The sequence below is a fragment of the Mus caroli genome, unplaced genomic scaffold, assembly GCF_978045245.1.
Source record: "Mus caroli unplaced genomic scaffold, Mus_caroli_1 scaffold_14, whole genome shotgun sequence".
Classification (NCBI taxonomy): domain Eukaryota; kingdom Metazoa; phylum Chordata; class Mammalia; order Rodentia; family Muridae; genus Mus; species Mus caroli.
The window spans coordinates 65,050,437-65,069,648 of NW_028227269.1; the positions used below are offsets into that span (position 1 = coordinate 65,050,437).

The following is a 19,212-nucleotide window of genomic DNA, read 5'->3' on the forward strand; positions in this document are numbered from 1 at the left end:
ATTAACTAAAAGGCTTAAATCACTTTGCACAGAGAGTAAGCTGAAAAAGGCAAACAAAATAAGAGGTTAAGGTAAATGTTTTAATAGCGCATAACTACATCTGCTAATATGGATGGACAGGGATGTAAAAACACACAGCAGACATGCAAGGACGTGAGGGTATAACTGCCTGCATCATCCCTTACTTGGTGCGCACACAGCCTCTCTGTCTGGACACTGAGATTTATTATTTTTTCTCTATTTACATGCTAAATTAGAGCATGGGTAACTTTTAATTCTTATGGGGATTCCCTTAGCCTAGCAGAAAAAAATTGATAAAATTTTATTGACTGAATTAATATTTATTGAGCAAACTAATTAAAAGTAAACATTTATTGATATAATTTATTGCAGTTGTCTGATTTATATACTGCTTTAGGTGAAAATACAATATTGTAATTACCGTGGAACAGAAGAAATCGATTATTTAACAACATAGATTATGTAACTACCTTAAGTTTCAAAACAATGTAAATATCCTGAGCTTCGATGGTGGAGAAAAAATAGCCCATCTGACTAGTTTTGAGAAAATAAGAAAATATATAAAATAGTCATACAAGACATCATAGATAAGTTACTAGCAAATGCAGTTTTCAATTTGACTTTAAGTAAATTCATTGTCATTTTAGTTTCCATTGCCTTTAAAGGCTTTGTAAAGGGATTTGAAACATTCTCTTCTATGGGAAAGAGAATCCAAATTAACATCTGCCTGCAAAAATGTTTAGCCATTCCAGAGTATCGTGACTTTATTGAACTTATCTAGAGTTACAATTGTTTAAATGAAGTCCGGCTGTATTTTAATTTTACTAGCTTTAACTTCAGCTTATATTTGAATTTTATAGAAATTATGACCCTAACTTTGTAGGTCCCTTCTCAGCAATAAAAGTAGAAAAGTGAAAAATACATAATGTAAAGCATTTTTAATTCAAATATCAGCCAAGGATGTATATACCACACACACACACACACACACACACACACACAAACACACTCACACACACACACACACACACACACACACAAATTATCAATGACACACACATATATACACATAGTAGAAATAATAATACACACACACACACATACATATATATATATATATATATATATATATATATATATATATATATATACATACACACTCACAGATGCCCACTGTCTCTGTGTATCTATATGTGTGTGACTCATTGATATTTTTATTGTGGGATTCTAGCTGACACTGTTAGGAAGTATATCAATGTTTGATAAAATATAATTCTTAATAAACATTGGGTTATTTAGTCACTGATACCCAAACCAAAAATTTGTGATGACAATCTAATTAAAGTACAACCATGGATCTGATATCCTTCTTAAGAGCCAGGAAAAAAATGGAAAGACAGAAACTTTTCCTGACTATTACAGAAATCAAGCCTGTTTGTTACATAGGAAAAGTAGCAAGCATGTTCCATTTTCAAACAAGGAGCAATGGATTGTAATTATATTCTAATTAATTTCAATTATATCTCCTAAATGTATGTCTATATATAAGTGCACATGAGATTGAGGATATACTATGGGTGTGTAATGTATGGACTAGTGTGAGGAAGAAAGAGGAAAGGGGAGGGAGAAAAAGTAAAGGCAGATGTAGAAGAGAATGGGTAGAAATGCAGAGGTAATAGGAAGGGGAGAGGAATGAAGAATGGGGAAGAGAAAGAAGAGGGAGAAAGAAATTTTCTGAAGAAAAAGTGCCTGAGAACTAGGAAAATAAGGTTGGCAGCATGCTTGGTGTGCAAGAGGGAGTAAATGATTTTGACACCAGAACCCACAGTAAAAGAGATGAACAGGGTGGCTCTCACAAGCCTTTCCCTGGGAAGGTGGAGATAGGCAGATCCTTATGCTTAATGGCAAAAACCAGTCTCCCAAGAGCAGGCCAATGAGACTTGATGTGGCAAAACCAAACCAAACCAAACCAAACCAAACCAAACCAAACCAAACCAAACCAAACCAAACCAAAGATATGAAGTTGACACAAACCAGATGGAAGGCATGCCTGATAAACAACAACTAAGTTGTTCTCAGCCTTTGTGCCTGTACTTTCTGTCTCTCTATCTCTCTTTCTTACACACACACACACACACACATACACACATACACACACACACACACACACACACACACACTGAAATATGCCCAAGAAAATAATGAGTTCCCCAGACTCAAAGTGCTGTCCAAGATATTTTTGAAATGGTCAATTTAAAGCCAAATCTTTTCAGCAGCCGAAGAATATCAATGTGTCTTTGCTGAACCAACTAATGGTTTTATCCAAACAAACTCAAACTTTACAAACTTTTTGTATGTATCCTGTGTTTAAAAGACTGGAAAGCAGAACTTTTTTTTTAAACAGGATACTTTTAGGCACAAAACATAACAAACCTTTCAAAATAAATAATTGCTAATGAAAAAGAAATATAAATTTAAATAAAAGTTTGTCATAAAATGGCATTTCAGAAAGGCACACTAACTTGCAGACAACAGTTTCTTGATATTCCTTTGTGAACCTTATTTTCTTCAGATAAGCAGAGAAAATATCTACATATGGACAGATGTGGAGCCAAAATGAAGCCAATTAAGCTGATTTTGAAAGCACTACGGTATATTTCTCTTTTTATTTATGTGGATGTTTGGTTACATCAAGAATGAACCTCACCAGTTATATTTAATATCACAGATTCACATTCTTTAAAAACAAGTGAGTGGAAAATTGCAGGATTCTCTGTGAATGACATTTGGATGAGTTCATGGACTTAGGGGTCCACTCAGTAACCATCCTTAGTCTAAGTGAGATCTAATCAGAAAGGAAACAATAGGGATGATTATGGTAAAATGTTCTTATAAATTAAAAATTGATCATCAGGCACTCATTCTGTTTTTTTTTCAGTCTTGTACTTCATTTTCTCTAGCTGCTGCATTTGGCAAAGACAAGTACATGTAATTGTCTGTGCTGTTAATATTCAAGTAGATTTGTATTCTTTTCCATCATTATAACATATCTGAATTATTTTTATACTAAAAATTTATTGCAAATACATTTGGTTCTCTGTTTTAATTTAAACATGCAATATCAGAGATTCCTGAAATCATTACACGTGTGCTTATCACACACACACACACACACACACACACACACACACACACACACACCAACACACGTTGTTATTGACACACTGGATATAAGTCAGATGGTTGGTTTGGTCGTAACCTTTAAACTTGAAGATTTTCTGAAGATTATTTTATTTCACCCTTTGTTTGCATAGGAAACGGTCTCTGGGTGAGAGGCAGAGGGGAAGCAAGACAGGGCAGAGGATGGGGGGAAAAGGGGGAGAGTGATGGAGGTTTGCATAAGTATGATGAGTACCACAAACATTTTCAATTCTTTTCAAGAATTAAATTTTACCCCATGTAACCATATTTCTGCATTCTTGAATTCTGATTTGGCTATAGTCTTTTTCAGTGTGCGCCAAAAACAGAGTGTGGGGTACTTCACTTTTATCAACAAAACTGCAAGTGAAAAAAAATGTGCTATACATCTGGAGAAGTCAGACTGTGCCATAGAAGACATGGCATCTCAGCGATGCCTCAATGGGGGTGAAGGATGGGATCTATAGATGTGGCCTCAATTATATTTATGACAGAGATGAAGTGACCAAAACACCAAGTTTAGAAGTACTCAGGATAATGAGCTAATGAGCTTTCCACCTCCACTGCAACATGAATAACTTCCACAAAGGATAAAAGGCATTGTTGGTCAGTTAAAAGACCTGCACACATGGGAATTATTAGAGAAAAAAAAGTTTGCATTTTTACCTCTGTGTCAAATATGTGTTGACCCATGCCAAACCAATCATGTGTAGGTGGACTTAGGATTTAATGCAAAGGGAACTACTTTCCTGTAACAGTTTTAACAAAGGTCTGACACTTGCCATGGACAGTCTTTGTCCCCAGACATGAATGAGCACTTAGCAGCAGGAGTATGGAAGAAAAGAGAACATCAGAGATGGAGAAAACAGTAGGAATTTCTTGCATGGGATAAAGTTTTCATGCTGAAACTGAAAATTGTAATCAAGAATTAAGAAAAGACTCAGAGAAAGATTTTAGAATATAAAATTATTAATATGCCGACTTCTTGGCAACTACTGAATTAAAATCTTTCCATATTTAATACATCACCATATTTAATTCACATTAGAATTGTTTGGTTGGTTGGTTAGTTGGTGGGGTTTTTTGTAATCGTATCAAACATGAAGATGAGGAATGTAGAAAAGTATGTATTAAATAAAGCCTCTAATTCCAGAATTTGTTCTCTGGGTTTCACATGTATATTTGGGGTAAGGAAATTCAAATGATGAGTGTAGCTTGGTTATAGATGTGAAGAACCCTGGTAGCTGCAACATGAGTTCCTAGAAGAGAAAAAAAAAAACTCAGGAGAATTACTATAAGTTTTATTTTAGTTATATCAGATCTTAGAATTCATCAGGAAACTCACTTGACATTTTGCAGAAGCCAGCTGAATATCTCACATACAGATTTTGGGGAAGATCTGCACAGGGCTGATAAGCCTTTACATTGCCAAGTAAGAGAGCATGGAACAGGAGACAGTAGGAACAAAATGTGATTTGGAGATAGGAGGAATAAATAGCAACCCAAACATGACTATGGGATTAAAATAGAATCGGTATATCCTCTGCTGTCATAAAAGACAAGGGAGAAAGACTGAATTAGCCAGGACAAGAATTCATTCAACAAACATGCCCTTTAAGTGGGACTAAAACTTATTCGGATGCAAAGAGATGGATTGATAGTTAGGGGGACTAGATATATTGCATATATAGTCATATTTATGGTATTAAAACATATGCATCCTCATTTATGTACATATGGAGTTGATTGGTTGATACACTTGTACCTTAGGGTTTCATGTAAGCATCTGAAGCAAAAATACCATCTACTGAAATTATTCATATCTATAAATGACCTATAAAATTCTGCATCAGTCATGTCATGCTACATACTAGGAAACTGAGTAGTGTACATGAGCTCATATGCTCAGACGAGAACTTCAGGAAAATTGTTAATGATGGACATAACATAGCTCAAATTACATGCAGGAAGATCATGAAAAAGCAAATAAATGATAAAAATATCTCCTCCACATTTTAAATTAGTGTATAGCTCTCTATTCTTTTGAACATTATCTCTGTATTAATTTTGTATAATTATCTCCATATTTTAAACATGCTACTTCAGAGTCAAAGAGATGTCTCGGCAGGCAAAGATTCTTCCCACCAAGCCTAAAACATGCATTCCATCTCTGAGACCCAATCATAAGAATGCCAGCTCTCACAACTTGTCACCTGACCTACGCACGTGTGCGAGTGCGTGCGCACATGCACACACACACACACACACACACATAATGTAATATAAACAAAAACTGTTCCTACATTATTTGTTTTTTTTTCAAGAAATCCTAAGATAATATAAAGTATAAAAAATTCACTTACTAACTTTCAAGAAAAGTATATGACAACTTTCTCTTTTGAAAGTAGTTGGGAATCAAAGAGAATGTTATTTACACATTCAAAGCAAGTCTTAAAAGTTTCAAATCAAGGAAGAACTTACTTGAATTTCAAAATGTATGCTCAGCTTAAGTGCAGAAGTCTCAATTTGAAGAACTTTTGCTTTTGTGTATTAAATGTTGAAAGCTTCAAGAAAGCACTCATTCACCAGAATAAAGCAGTTCAGAAGGAGAACGAGAACAGATTGATGGAACTGTGTGAATTATAGATTTTTTCCCCATCTGAACACAAATATGGAGCCAAAAGACCCACAAGAAAGAATATAGACAGAGCATTTCACAGAATAGAAATAGAAATTTTGAACTTCTATTCTAAAAGTGTATTGAAAAAGGAACTCCTTAGAAGCATACTTGTCTGAGCAGTAAATAAAAATGTGACCACATTTTAAGAGAAACAAACAATGCTATGCAGTACAGGAATTGCTGTATTTCCTTAGCAGATGAGGCTGTAGATGAAATAAAATGGTTGACATGAGCAAAAGCTCAACTTCGTCCCTGCTCAATGCAACACCCTTCTGTAAGATTCTAGCACTGATGTCCTAAACATGAAAAGGAAGGGGTGTCATTCATGATCCTGACATTGTTTCTGTATTAAGTTGCTTCTGGGTGAGCAGGTTGCTGATATATGACATCACACAGCTTTGAACTTACTAAAGTAACTCTTGCTACTGGCAGGTCTCTGCAAGGGCTCTGGAAATGATGTCTATGTAATGATTCTAAACATACCTTATCCATGGGAGAATACTCTACCACAGCTCCATCTCCTCTGAAGTTCTTTTGTCTCCCTGTATATACGCCATTACTGGGACAGTGGCTCTTGATCCAACATCCTTGTATCAATTAGGGAGTATTTGAACATAAATGGAGATATGTTTTATTGTCTAGACATGGAGAGGGGTCAGCTCTCATAATTTTCATTTTAAGGATATCTCTAAACATTATAATTAGCAGTCTAAGACCTCCTCTTCCAGCAAATAATTACAGCCTGGCAGGAAAATTCTGTCAGGAAAGGACTACAGTTATCTACCACATTTGCAGTAGCCCTGGCCTCTACTCACAAGAACACAGAAGAATTCTTTCCCAAATCACGAAAAAATCCCCCATCCCTTTTTTGGGGTATGTTTTGAGACAGAACTATGTAGTTCTGACAGGTCTAGAACTGTGTATGTAGACAAGCTTGGTCTTGAACCCGCAGACACTACTAGCTTGCCCCTGTATTTTGAGTACTGAAATTAAAGCTGTGTGCCACCATGCCTGATGCCCTACATTTTTAAAGTTTTCATAGGAGATGGGGCATTAGAAGGCCTGGTGGTAATCTATACTTTCCATCCTATGCTCCTGTGAGTCAATCTGATGTTAAAATCAGCAAAAATAATTGTACGAGGCAGAAAGTAGTTATGGCAAAAAAGATTTTTGGTATGCTTAGCACAACTAGAAAAAATGAAAAAATGAGTACAATATAATATCACTTAATATAGTATACACAAAACAAGATTCTACACATGGTGTAACATATTAAAACATGGGCTAGAGAGATGGCTCAGTGGTTAAGAACGCTTGTTCTTTCGGAAGACCTGGATTCAATTGCCAGCACCACATGACTGTTCACATCTGTTTCAGTGACAGGAGATACTGTGCCCTCTTCTGTCATCCATTGGATAAAAGGCACTCATGTGTTGCACAGATATACATGACATCAAAATACACATGCACATAAAATAAAATAAATAAATCTTTATATTGACTGGCTATCACTGAAGGTAAAGTCCCTAACAACAAATAAGCTAAAACTGTGTAACCAACCGTTTAAACAGAGGTGGTGAGTTTTTCGGTTCACAAGCACTCAGTTTCATACCGTAGCTGAACGGTTTGTGTTGAAGAATTTTCACAGGCAAGTGACTTGTAGGCCCTGCTTGAATTCCTTTCTGCACAATTACATTGGTCAGAAGTACTTAGCTGATTGGAAATCTTGGCTGGCTTAAGCTGTACTTTATTCATTCTATTAGAACCTAGTGTTTCCTGTTTCAATTTTGCACGCAGGCTTTTAAAGAAGCACGTTTAATAGATATATTTTCCCTAAGCAAGCTCTTGCTGTACCTACATTCAAACAGAAGCAGATGGTGAAGCAGAAAAGAAAACTACTGATTTTCTTCCTAGGGGTCATAGGCTGGATGATCTCATCCTTTTCCAGGTGATGCTTAACCTTAAGCATGGGGTCAGTGCTCTGTTCTGAGAAGTCCTGTAAGAGGGAGAGTCCCTTAATGTTTTCTTGGATACTTTCCAAGGTATTCATTTATCTCCTACATGGTTATCAACGATCCTCTATTCTCCAGAAGAATAAAGAAACACAAACTGGAGAGTGTTTGGGAATCCAATGCCAGCTTAGCTATAGTAAAGTCATTCAAAACATTTCCTGGAAATGCAATTTGTATACATAGGAAGTTATATTTTCAAATACTTAGGAGTAAAGAAATTATATAAATGAGTTAAGGATGATATGTACATTTAAATATAGGATATGTGGACCAGAGATGATATTTCCTCAAATTGCATATACAGATTTTAAACAGAATAGTATATTAGAAGCTCACATGTTTCTTTTTTTTTGTAAATAGAAGGTCTTAGTGACAAGGAGGAGGCAGTGGGCAGGCTGGGAGAAAATATAAATATTAATATTTTCAAAATATTAACATTGCCTCAGGGATCAGTTGATTAATGCTTCCAATAACTACTGAAAACAATGAAAGAGCTAATATAGTCATTTAATCCAAACAAAGGGATGCTGTATAATAAATGCTGAGTTCTCCTTAATAACCATTAACATTAAAAATAGGAAAAGGAACACTGAATATATTAATATCTTCCTAGGAAACAAAAAGGTTTCCTCAACCCACTTTCAGGCAGAGTGTATCTTAAAATGAGAAGAGAAAATCAAATTTTATTATCAAACAGAATTGGTCTCTAGCCCAGTGGTTCTCAACCTTCCTCCTGCTGTGACCCCTCAATACAGTTGCTCATGTTGTGGTGACCCCCCAACCATAAAATTATTTTCACTACTACTTCATAACTGTAATTTTGTTAATGCTGTAAATTATAGTGTAACTATTTTTGGAAATAGAGATGATGCACAGGTTTAGAACCGTTGCTTAATTTTTTTTCTGACATAGAAAACCTGATTGTTGAAAATAAATAAATAAAATATCTATGTATAAGTATTAGATTGCTAAAATTTATAGACTATGTGAAGACCCAAGTCCAATCCTGAATGCTTGTGAATGTCTCCCTATATCTACATGCCCCACTCCCTGCACAGACACAAACACAGACACACAGAGACAGACACCTGCATGTGCGCACACACACTGCTTTGATGTGAAAGAGAGTTAAGAGGACAGGAGGGGTGTATCAGTCTTTAAATATTACAAACCAGTGTTATCATCTGAATGCTTGCCTTTGTACCCAAATCATAGGCCAAAATCTAATGGTTGCTGTGAGGCACTGGGAAGAGGGGCTTTGAAGAGCACCCTATCACATGCATAAGGTGAGTGTCCCTATAGAACAGATGCAAGAGAAATAGTGCTCCCCACCATAACACCGCATAAGTCCAGATGAAAATCTAGGGCCCTCTATGAAGCAGAGGAACCTTACACTTGATCATGGCCTTTACAGCTTCAGAATCATAAGACATTTATGCCATGTATACAACAGCAGACTATAATATTTTTGTTGTACTAGACATACTAATTTAGGAAGTATGAGCTGGAACTGGGATGAAAACCACACGTGTGAAAATAGACTTTTAGCTTAAAACTTTGCAAAAGTCACAAGTTAAGACAATGAGAATCATATTAATAATCATATTCTCTCCATTCTGTTATATGCAGTATGCAAGGCTCTTGTCATGTCTCAATACAGTTTGGTATTGTAAATAGTAGTGAGAATTGCAAACACTTCCCCTTGTCTGGAAATAAGAAAGCTAAAACCCAGAAAAGGTAAAAGATTTGTGACATGAGGCACATGTATTGTAATAAAAAGTTTTGCAAATTCAAGATTCTGAGGCTAAAGGAATATTTTAAATGGAGGCTCCCTTGGGAGGCAGTGCAGCACCAAGTGTAGAGTTTTCATGCCACCCTTGCATGTAAATTTAAAAGCCAAAATATAACTCATCATTCATGCTTCTAGTGAAGCCTTTTCAGTATCTATAAAGTTAATTTATATTATGAAAGGAAGCTAAAGGTTACAAGAATCAAGGAACATTAGTGAAATAAGCAACTTCAGTTGACATTGATATTTATTATAAAAACAGTTTGGTTCTCATACATCTTTGTACCGATCACATTAGCTCTAAAAACAGAATCCCAGCAGGGGTCTGTGGGAGGCAATTGTCATAGCTAATCATTTTTTTTTTTTTGCTGTGATAAAATATCTTGGCAAAATAATGTAAGGGAGGAATGCTTATTTTGACTCATAGTTCAAGGCTCCAGGTTCAGTCAGATGGGACAGGACGTGGGCATACTCAAGGGAATTGAAGAATTAGTGTGAATAAGGAAAGAGAGCAACAGGATAAGAGGCAGGGGCAGAGAGGCAATGTTAGAATTGTCATATTCAGAAGACTGAGAGACACGGCTTGGACTGTTCTAGAAAGTAAGAAGCATGTCTAGCAGGGTAGAGCTCTTCAAACCTTTCTATTGCTCTGGCTAGAAGGGAAAATTCTGTCCCTTCACTTACAAAGTTTCTGGATAGGAAAAGAATGAGTAATTGGAAAGAGACTCATTGGGTTGTGAGGATCAAAGCAGAGCCTGTGGAAACAACACTCTAAGAGACACTTGGTGTGACACAGGCTGTAGAGCTGGAAGCTGAGAATTTCTATAGAAACCCTAGACTGGGTTGACAGACATGGAAACATCCCTGACACTGCCTGGGCAAATGACAACAGGCAACGATGTCATTGTGGTGATCACTTTTCTCTAGCTCAGTGGTCCTAAACCTCTTTAATACTGTGACCCTTTAATATATTACTCATGTTATGGTGAACCCCAAGCATAAAATTATTTTCATTACTACTACGCAACTATAATTTTGTTATAGCTAAGAGTCATAATGTAAATATCTGATATGGAGAATATCCAAAGGGGCACATACTACCTCAGAGCCTAAGTCAAAAAAAGTCTTAACTAGCAGGCAGGGTATAGAACATGAGACCTGAGACTTGAGCCTGGGTTCTCAAAGAGAGATGTCTAGAAGGCATTCCAGTCACTGAGTTTAAAAGTCCTCTCTGGAAAATGCAAAGACTGGAACAGAAGACATTTGGGGGAGGAGGCAATTACATCATCTCAAGGTTATAATTTCGTTTATTTTTATTTTTTCTCATACCTTTATTTACATTTTTGTATTTAAATCCTAAGGGATCAATAGAAGGAGAGCAAAAAAAAGGTTTTAAAAGAATTTATTGGAATATATTGACAAGAGTATAGGAAGATGCTAACGGGGGAAGGAAAGGGACCATCAATAGGGAAAGAGGACAGGGACAAGGATGACTACGAGAACAGTATGAATGAAATGCTATACTTATGACCAAAGCTAGGTATGATACTTTAAAAAGTAATAAAGAAATTTAATTAAATTTCCAGGTATGGAATGCTTTTCAAAGCCTTTAATCTTAGAACTTGAGAGGCAGAGACAGGTAGATCACTGAGTTCACCACGGACATAAGTGAAACCCTAATCAACAAATCCTCAGATACCCCTGACACCTTAATTTTAAAAAGATACCAGAACCAGGAAGTATGTGTATCTATAATTATATTTGCTTATGTATTTAAATATATATATATTTATATTCTTGTTAATCGGTACTCACATAGATTTAAATTCCATCAATTAGCCACGATATAAATGTATTATGCTTAGAATATACAATGATTAAACAGTTTGTGGGCCAAGGATATGGCTTACTGAAATGCTGGATCCGAAGCACTTGGGTAAGAGTTTAGTGCACATCTGTCACCCAAGTGCCAGGCTGTTAAAAAAAAACAAAACAGGCTTACTTTAGTCAGCCACTCTAGCTAGCTAGTGGCCATGTTCATTGAGAGAATCTGTCTAAAAACTAAGGTGGAGAATGACTGAAGAAGACACCCAACGTCAAACTCTGGCTTCTGCATGGATGTTCACATGTGTTTGTCTACTTGTGTGTATACATGCATGCACATGTATATAGCACACACTCACATACACACACATGTAAGTAAATAAAACTTAGTTATATAGAATAATGAAATTTGCTGTAAAGGATGCAGAGAATGCTGCATGTTTATCCATGTATATGCATGTTTTGGATGGTAGAACAGTGTTTTGTACTTATATCAGTAATATTATAGAATTATTATAGTTATAAAGTTAGGGAAAACTTTAATTGTTTTTTTACAAAATGTTTTTCCTGTTCTGCCTTCATGTTTTGGTTGTTGTTGTTGTTTGGTTTTGTTTTTAAGATTTATTTTAGATATGTGAGTACACTTTGCTCTCTTCAGACACACCAGAAGAGGGCACCACATTCAATTACAGATGGCTGTGAGCCACCATGTGGTTGCTGGGAATTGAACTCAGGACCTCTGCTAGAACAGTCAGTGCTCTTAACCACTGAGCCATCTCTCTAGCCCCCACACTCTAATTTTTATAATGAAATCTTCAGATGTTTGTTTTTGTTTCCTTTTGAGTATTATTAGGATCTCTTCACCTTTAGTTTTGGAGGAGGAAGTCTTATGTAGACATGGGGCATGTGTCTGTAGGCAGAGATGATATTCCTGAACACAGACTGATTCCTGCAGGAACATTAGAAAGTTATCAGATGCTTGTGCTTGGAAAACTCTCAAACACACAAGCAGATTCTGCAGTAGGAATAGTAGTAATACATGTAATAAGACTCTTTTTTTTTACTTTTATTTTTATTTAATTTTTAATATTTTTTATTACGTATTTTCCTCAATTACATTTCCAATGCTATCCCAAAAGTCCCCCATACCCTCCCCCCGCTACTTCCCTACCCACCCATTCCCATTTTTTTTTGGCCCTGGCATTCCCTTGTTGTGGGGCACATAAAGTTTGCAAGTCCAATGGGCCTCTCTTTCCAGTGATGGCCGACTAGGCCGTCTTTTGATACATATGCAGCTAGAGTCAAGAGCTCCGGGGTACTGGTTAGTTCATATTGTTGTTCCACCTATAGGGTTGCAGTTCCCTTTAGCTCCTTGGGTAATTTCTCTAGCTCCTCCATTGGGGGCCATGTGATCCATCCAATAGCTGACTGTGAGCATCCACTTATGTGTTTGCTAGTGCAAACACATAGTCTCACAAGAGACAGCTATATCTGGGTCCTTTCAGCAAAATCTTGCTAGTGTATGCAATGGTGTCAGCATTTGGAAGCTGATTATGGGATGGATCCCTGGATATGGCAGTCTCTAGATGGTCCATCCTTTTGTCACAGCTCCAAACTTTGTCTCTGTAACTTCTTCCATGGGTGTTTTGCTGGCGAGGATGTGGAGAAAGAGGAACACTCCTCCATCGTTGGTGGGATTGCAAGCTTGTACAACCACTCTGGAAATCAGTCTGGCGGTTTCTTAGAAAATTGGACATAGTACTACTGGAGGATCCAGCAATACCTCTCCTGGGCATATATCCAGAAGATGTCCCAACCGGTAAGAAGGACACATGCTCCACTATGTTCATAGCAGCCTTTTTTATAATAGCCAGAAGCTGGAAAGAACCCAGATGCCCCTCAACAGAGGAATGGATACAGAAAATGTGGTACATTTACACAAAGGAGTACTACTCAGCTATTAAAAAGTATGGATTTATGAAATTCCTAGGCAAATGGGTGGACCTGGAGGGAATCATCCTGAGTGAGGTAACACAATCACAAAGGAACTCACACAATATGTACTCACTGATAAGTGGATATTAGCCCAAAACTTAGGATACCCAAGATATAAGATACAATTTGCTAAACGCATGAAACTCAAGAAGAATGAAGACCAAAGCGTGGACACTGTGCCCCTTCTTAGAATTGGGAGTAATAAGACTCTTGAAAGACACAATGACATCCCTGTCTGGTCCTGGAAAGGCTGCTCTTATTGGGTTCCAGAGTTGAAAAGGTGGGAAGCTGAGAGTGCCTCCTCCTTACAGACAGCATCCTGCTGTATCATGGTGCTTTGTACCTTTATACTTACATCAAAAGAGCTGAATTTTAACGATTTCTATTGGTATCTTTTGAGTCACATTTCTGTCACCATAGAAACAACAGTACAATACTTCTCATCATCTGCTATTATAAGATCAAATTTTACAGTCTTGTGCTGATTTTTAAAGTTTTCTCAATGTAAGCAGTGCCAGTACTATTGCTGAGTTTTTAAACCAATTCTTAAATTTATTGATTTAATTAATTTTAAGTAAATATTAATCCCATAGTGTCTAGAGATTTTTTGTAAGAAATACAACCATAGTTTCAATAGAAGCAATTCAAAAATGATCTTATTTCGCTCATAATCAATCATTTATCTGTTAGATAATATAAGCAGAAATTCATCACATAAGATCCTTATGAATTCTATTAATAGATAATTATGGAACCTACTGCAACAACTTCATACATGGAAAAAGTAGCATTTCCACGATCAGTTATGCACATTTAAGCAGAGGGATAGATGGACGATTTGGTCTACAGGCTTGCAATTATTTAAAAAAGACATGAACTGTGAAAACTAGAGAGCTTTGTAACATGACTTAGCAGTAACTTTCACCTTCACCTTGCTTAATTTGCACCCAGATGGCTTTTAACCACCATGGTTGTTGAATCTTCAGTCTTAAGCACCATCATAATCATAACGTGTACATGAAAAGACCTGTTTTTCTAATAGCTAAATAATAACCAGATAAATGGGAACTGCCATAAGATTTGGACAGCAATTGTACAGAAATATTTCACACTGGTTGAACGCTAAGAATCCTGTCTTCTGAATGCACAGAAGTGCCCTCATCTCATTTATCCCCACACAAAAATCAAGGGAAAGAGAATTTACTCACACTGCACAATGAGCTGCACCAAGGCTTCTCTCGGCTTCACGTTGAATCCGTTGTACTGGCTGGTCTGGCATCTGTACATTCCTGACATTTCCCTTGAAACATTCACAATCCTGAGGGTCCCATCATAACTTTCCATTTGCATTGTCCCATCAGGCATTGCAACTTCTTTATCTGCTCTAGACCAAAGGATGATTGGTTTTGGTTTCCCAGTTACTTGACACTGAAGTTCTATTGTGTCTCCTTCTCTGGTGACCAAAGGTGATTTTTCCTGTGGAACAGTCAGATTGGGTGGAACTTGAAATGGGAAAAAGAAAATTTTTCAAGGTTAGTATAAACTGGTAAGGCATATTCAGACACAGAACATCATAAGGAAAACAATTTCTTCTGATCGAAGGAATTTGACAATGCGGATGACATAAAATATAGGAATTACAGAAATAAGGGAAGATGCTCTCCCTTAAAATAACCCTACAACTATCATTGTATATTCTCAAATGAAGACCATAAACATTTTCACAATAAGCAAATAATGCATTTTAAGGCAAATGGTCATGTTAAGAAAAACATATTCAATGCCTTGTCTTACTGGCCACTAACTGGCTCCTCAGTCTTTGTTTTAAACAGAACGAACTGATGCAACTGTTGCCCTCACATACAAACACGATTCTCTTCTAACAGCTAAGTCACGATCAGTTATACAGAAAACTGCCCATCAAAATAACAGTAATTAGATAAAAACATTTCAGTTCAGTACAGTTTCAAAATCACTTTATTTTACTCATGTGTATGTCACAGCAACACAACACATGGAGGAAGTAGTAGGTAAAAGAAGAACCTGAGATATAAAATTAGAAGAAAATAGCGGATGCTGCAAAGGTCTATTTTCTCTCTGGTGAGAATTTAATTGAATAACTGACCAATGTCATATTCAGAGAGTTCATTATATTCTCCCTTTGTTGAGATTTAAATTTTACAAGATTTCAAACTATCTTACTTTAAAACAACATGGATATTTATACTATTTCCATAAAATTATTCTTAAGAAATTTCAAAAGATTTTCAGAGAATATAAGACGTATCAACTCTTCAAGTAAATTTTTTGTTATTTTACTGAATGTGCTCAGGATAACACTTGAATGGTTTTCTCGGAGCTCAGTTTCCTGGTCTGAAAAATAGTCATGTTAGGTTTTAGTAGAAAACATGAAGTGCTGAGAGAAACAGCACAACATGATTTATCTTACAAACAATATCCCAAACACTATCCCTGTGCATGTTTACTTTAATCATGCGATTATATTTGAACTAACTTAAATGAGTCTATACAGCAAAATGTCAGTCCACAAACTAAAATGCTAAAGTGAATATTACAGATAAGAGGAAATGGGAACTTAAGTGATTCTAAGTTTCTGACTGATGTTGCTATCATTTGAAGGTACTGAAGCATTGAAGGTACATGCAAAGTTTATCTCCCCATTGGAGATTACTAGTCTTACTGCACTCCGGTTCCAAGGCAGCAAAACAAACAGGTGTGAATTATTTTTCAACTAATGTTGAAATTGAGATTTTACAACATTTAGAGATATTGATGCAAATCAACATGATACCAGAATCACTTTGGCAGTCAAATGCTTCACATGGACATTTTTATTTTGATGCTTCTCTTTATTCAAAGTTAAGAAAAATGAGTTATATAATACACACTACGACAACTTAACAACCAGATAAAATAAACAGTAGTCACCATCCACTTGTTACTACATTTATGTCTTGACTTAATATGATGGATATGTAAATATATATTATGGGAATTGCTGTTAACAAAATTTACAGCAATTTACTCAAATAATTTATTGTGAAGATATTAATAGTTTAGTTAAGAAGCAAACCACAAAAATATCATGCAATTCAAAATGGTGTATTTTAACAAAATAACTAAATGAGTCTGTAATACTTGTAAATGAAATACAGTAAATGAAATAGAATAACAAAAATGCATTTAACAAGTATGATGTCCTTCCTACTACATGCCAAGCACAGATAAAGATTTTTCATTTTTATTCAACTCTCTTAATAATCCTAAGAAGTAAGCATTCAATACTAAAATCCACCCAATGAGAACACACCGTCTTAGCATGCCAATACATTGATTTGATCAGAAATGAAGACACTGACAATTTTCCATGACACTGGAAACTGGTCTAAGAAGACATGGTCTCTACAGGTGAGCAATGGACTACATTTGTAGCATCCATAGACACTGGTTTCACAGGGTCATGGACAGGACCACTTTACATGCCTTGGTCTTTGACAAGAAGCAAGAAGAAAGACGAATGACTTCATGATGGATAGTTCACAAAATTATCTGTCTTATACTATACTATATTAACCAAATCTTCCTCTATTAGAATATTTTGGTTGTGAGCCTAGCCTGTAATGGTTGAGCCATCTCACCAGCCCTAGAATATTTTGAATTTGTGAAATTTATTGTAAGATATATCAATCCAAGTATGCATCTAAATTTTAATTAACCTCTGTGAATTAAATAAAAATCAAATAATAAAATTTAAAATACTATTTGACAGACTTCTGTTGCCTAAAATATAAAATTTTCCCAAAGCCAAAAATGTGGGTAAATGTACCAAATCTGAGCAATAATTTCTAAAGTTTTGCAACTAAATATATTTTGTACCAAGCCATGCAAAGGTGACTCCCCCTTTGATAAGGGCAGAGTACAAAGTGAAATATAGCAGAGCCAAAGGTGAGCATTTATGTCTTGACTTAATATGATAGATATGTAAAGATTTTTTTCCTTTTATGTCATTTCTCTTGTAACTCATTGGTTGTATTTAAAAAAAAACTTTTATTATTATATATTTTCTTTATTTACATTTCAAATATTATCCTCTTTCCTAGTTTCCCCTCCGAAAATCCCCTATCTCCTCCCCCTCCCCCCTGCTCACCAACCCACCCACTCCCACTTCCTGGCCCTAGCATTCCTGTATACTGGGGCATAGAAACTTCACAGAACCAAGGACCTCTCCTCGCATTGATGACTGACTGGGCCATTCTCAGTTACATATGCAGGTAGAGCCATAAGTCCCACCATGTATTTTCTTTGATTGGTGGTTTGGTCTCAGGGAGCTCTGGGCAGGTGGTGGTGGGGTCTGGTTAGTTCATATTGTTGTTCCTCCTATGGGGCTGCAAGCCCCTTCAGCTCCTTGGATCTTTTCTCTAGTTCTTTCATTGTGGACCCTGTGCTCACAGTCCAATGGATGGCTGTGAGCATCCACTTCTGTATTTGTCAGGCACTGACAAAGCCTCTCAGGAGACAGCTATATCAGGGTCCTGTCAGCAAGCACTTGTTGGCATCCAATATAAGGGCTAATATCTAATATATTCAACGAACTCAAGAAGTTAAACTCTAGAAAAGCAAATAACCCTATTAAAAATGGGGTACAGAGCTAAACAAAGAATTGTCAACTGAAGAATACCGAATGGCTGAGAAGCACCTAAAAATGTTCAACATCCCTAGTCATCAGGGAAATGCAACTCAAAACAACCCTGAGATTATACCTCACACCAGTCAGAATGAGTAGGATCAAAAACTCAGGTGGCAGCAGATGCTCTCAAGGATGTGGAGAAAGAGGAACACTCCTCCATTGCTGGTGGGATTGCAAACTGGTACAACTCTAGAAATCAGTTTGGCGGTTCCTCAGAAAATTGGACATAGTACTACCAGAAGATCCAGTGATACCACTCCTGGGAATATACTCAGAAGATGCTCCAACGTGTAATAAGGACACATGCTCCACTATGTTCATAGCAGCCTTATTTATAATAGTCAGAAGCTGGAAAGAACTGTCCCTCAGCAGAGGAATGGATACAGAAAATGTGGTACATTTACACAACAGAATATTACTCAGCTATTTAATTTATGAATTTCTTAGGCAAGTGGATGGATATGGAGGCTATCATTCTAAGTGAGGTAACCCAATCACAAAATAACACACATGATATGCATTCACTGAGAAGTGAATATTAGCCCAGAAGCTCAGAGTACCCAAGATACAATTTGCAAAACACATGAAACTCAAGAAGAAGGATGACCAAAGTGTGGATACTTCGATCCTTAGAAAGGGGAACAAAATACCCATGGCAGGAGTTACAGAGACAAAGTGTGGAGCAGAGACTGAAGGAATGACCATCCAGAGTCCAGAGACTGCCCCACCTGGGGATGCACCCCATAAACAACCAAAAAAAAAAAAAAAAAAAAAACCAGTCACTATTGTAGATACCAACAAGAATATGTAAAGATCTTAAAACATTAGACCATTATAATTAAATGCTTGACTACCTGAAATTTTCCTAAAACTTTACTATAATAAAAAGTACATATTGTCTTTGTACATTTATTATTTATTTGTTTTAAATATTTAAACTTGGCTAATTAAAATTAGTGAGGCCGAATTCACGTTTTATCTCAAC

General features: G+C 36.3%; 1 protein-coding gene across 2 annotated transcripts in view; it reads right to left on the minus strand.

Moving 5' to 3' along the window:
• Mdga2 (MAM domain containing glycosylphosphatidylinositol anchor 2) overlaps positions 1-19,212 on the minus strand; it is a 766,587-nt gene that overhangs the window by 145,267 nt on the left and 602,108 nt on the right. For both annotated transcript variants that reach the window (XR_015045223.1, XM_021179084.3), the window contains exon 8: positions 14,728-15,021. Coding sequence is in view for 1 of the 2 variants with exons in the window: in XM_021179084.3 (XP_021034743.1) it covers positions 14,728-15,021 (294 nt within the window). In the remaining variant the exon portion in view is untranslated. The remainder of the gene's footprint in view (positions 1-14,727; positions 15,022-19,212) is intronic.